General features: G+C 43.5%; 1 gene segment (V, D, J or C); it reads left to right on the top strand.

The window, feature by feature from the left end:
• The first annotated feature begins 269 nt into the window (after positions 1-269).
• Positions 270-733, top strand: LOC130131916 (Ig heavy chain V region 3-like). The segment is given in 2 exon segments: positions 270-315; positions 426-733. Coding segments are annotated over 2 exon segments (354 nt in total).
• The last annotated feature ends 1,171 nt before the right edge of the window (positions 734-1,904 follow it).

The following is a 1,904-nucleotide window of genomic DNA, read 5'->3' on the forward strand; positions in this document are numbered from 1 at the left end:
AGGTCACCAAGTTGTTATTCAAATCTCTCTTGAGAAAGAAATGTAAGGTTTTGCTGTGTGTGTTCAGGGAAGATTATTAGAAAACAAGCAATCAAGCTCTATTCATATTTACATAAGACTAGTGACTATTCCTGGAACACTTTAGTATGTAGGCGTCCTATTCTATGCAAAGTATACTTCCTTGTTAGTCCACTATAAGAAGTTCATACCAGGCTCTTAGTTGGACCAGAAGAAGAGCAGCTCCCAGCAGTTCAACTTCAACACAAATCATGTTGTCTGTAGCTCTGCTGCTGCTGCTGCTGGCAGCTGGATCCTGTGAGTCTCTTTGAGGGAGAAACATTCAGGACCACAAAGCTTCTTCTGTTTATCCTTTCTGCACTGAGGCACAAAGTTGAGTTTTCAACTTTTTTCTCTCTCTTCTACAGGTGTGAACAGTGAGCAGTTGAATCAACCAGCGTCTCTGACTGTCCAGTCAGGACAACCACTGACCATCACCTGTCAGGTCTCTTATTCTGTTAGTACCTACTGGACAGGCTGGATCAGACAGCCTGCAGGAAAAGGACTGGAGTGGATTGGAATTGGACTAAGTGGTAGCAGCCCACACTACAAAGATTCACTAAAAAACAAGTTCAGTATCTCTTTTGAAGCTTCCAGTAAGACAGCGACTCTAACAGGACAGAATATGCAGCCTGAAGACTCAGCTGTGTATTATTGTGCCAGAGACACACAGTAACACAAACCACTGATAGACCTGTACAAAAACCCTCTCTGTCCCTGAACAGTTAAGAGATGATCCACCAGATGACACAACCTCAACCCACTAAAAACTTCAACCACTGTTTCCTGATGAAACACAAAAACACCCTTTGAATAAATGTAAAAGTAAAAAAGTGGAGGGAAAATAGCATTCTATTGAGAGTATCTAAATAAACCTATATATGAAGAAATATATAAAGGTTTACAAATCTTATCTAAATTCACATCTCATTCTTCTCCAAATAAATGGGTGCCATATTAGGACTATAAGAAACTTTATATTTTAATAATAATACCACTAAATTAAACTTCTATAGCGCTTCTCTAACAACCAAAGTGGCTTTACAATAAACGGGGTGAAAGAAGACAACAGATAAACACAACAGACATACAGGGGTGGAGGGGAAGGGGGGCTACGAGAGGGAGAAGCAGCAGCCACACACGGCGGCAGCAGTACTCTCCCACTTAAACACTCACAAAAGGGCAAGAAAAACAAAAAACCACAGCAGTGTAGACGTTGATGTTGTGTAGGGGTTTACCCCACAGACCCGAGGTATCCACTAGGTGGCACTATTTACCCCATAGCTGGGGGCTGGGTGGTGGGCATCAGGGAATATCCACACACCCCGGTGGGCCTGCGTACCGCACGTGTAGGGGCCAGACCTCCTCCGAGTCCCTTGTAGACCAGCCAGGGTCCAAGATGTAGCCAGTTACGAGAAGAAGGATGCTGGCGTCATGGGAAATGTTTGGCGTCTGATACTGACGCACGACGCACCCTTAGCGTCTGTGTGAGACGCACCAGGCTTTCACCAGGCACGGCTCCAGGATTTCAGTTTTGGGTGGGCCAGGCCTATTATGGATGGACGTGGAATTCCCTAGGGGGGTCCGGGGGCATGCTCCCCCGGAAGAAAATTGTTCAATATTGATAATTTAAATGCATCAATTTGGTGCATTTTGAGACCAAAATCGAGCTAGATAGAATAACAAATGTAATCACAAAAACCCCTCATAATTCATGCAACATTGACAAAATGAGCCAAGATGTTAAAAATTACTCAGTGCAAAATATATATTGCTTGAACAGCAGCAGTACCATCACTAGCCAACGTTGAAAGCCAGTCAGTGACCATTTTGAACTATAATTCTAT

This window comes from Lampris incognitus (assembly GCF_029633865.1).
Source record: "Lampris incognitus isolate fLamInc1 chromosome 5 unlocalized genomic scaffold, fLamInc1.hap2 SUPER_5_unloc_1, whole genome shotgun sequence".
Taxonomy (NCBI): Eukaryota; Metazoa; Chordata; class Actinopteri; order Lampriformes; family Lampridae; genus Lampris; species Lampris incognitus.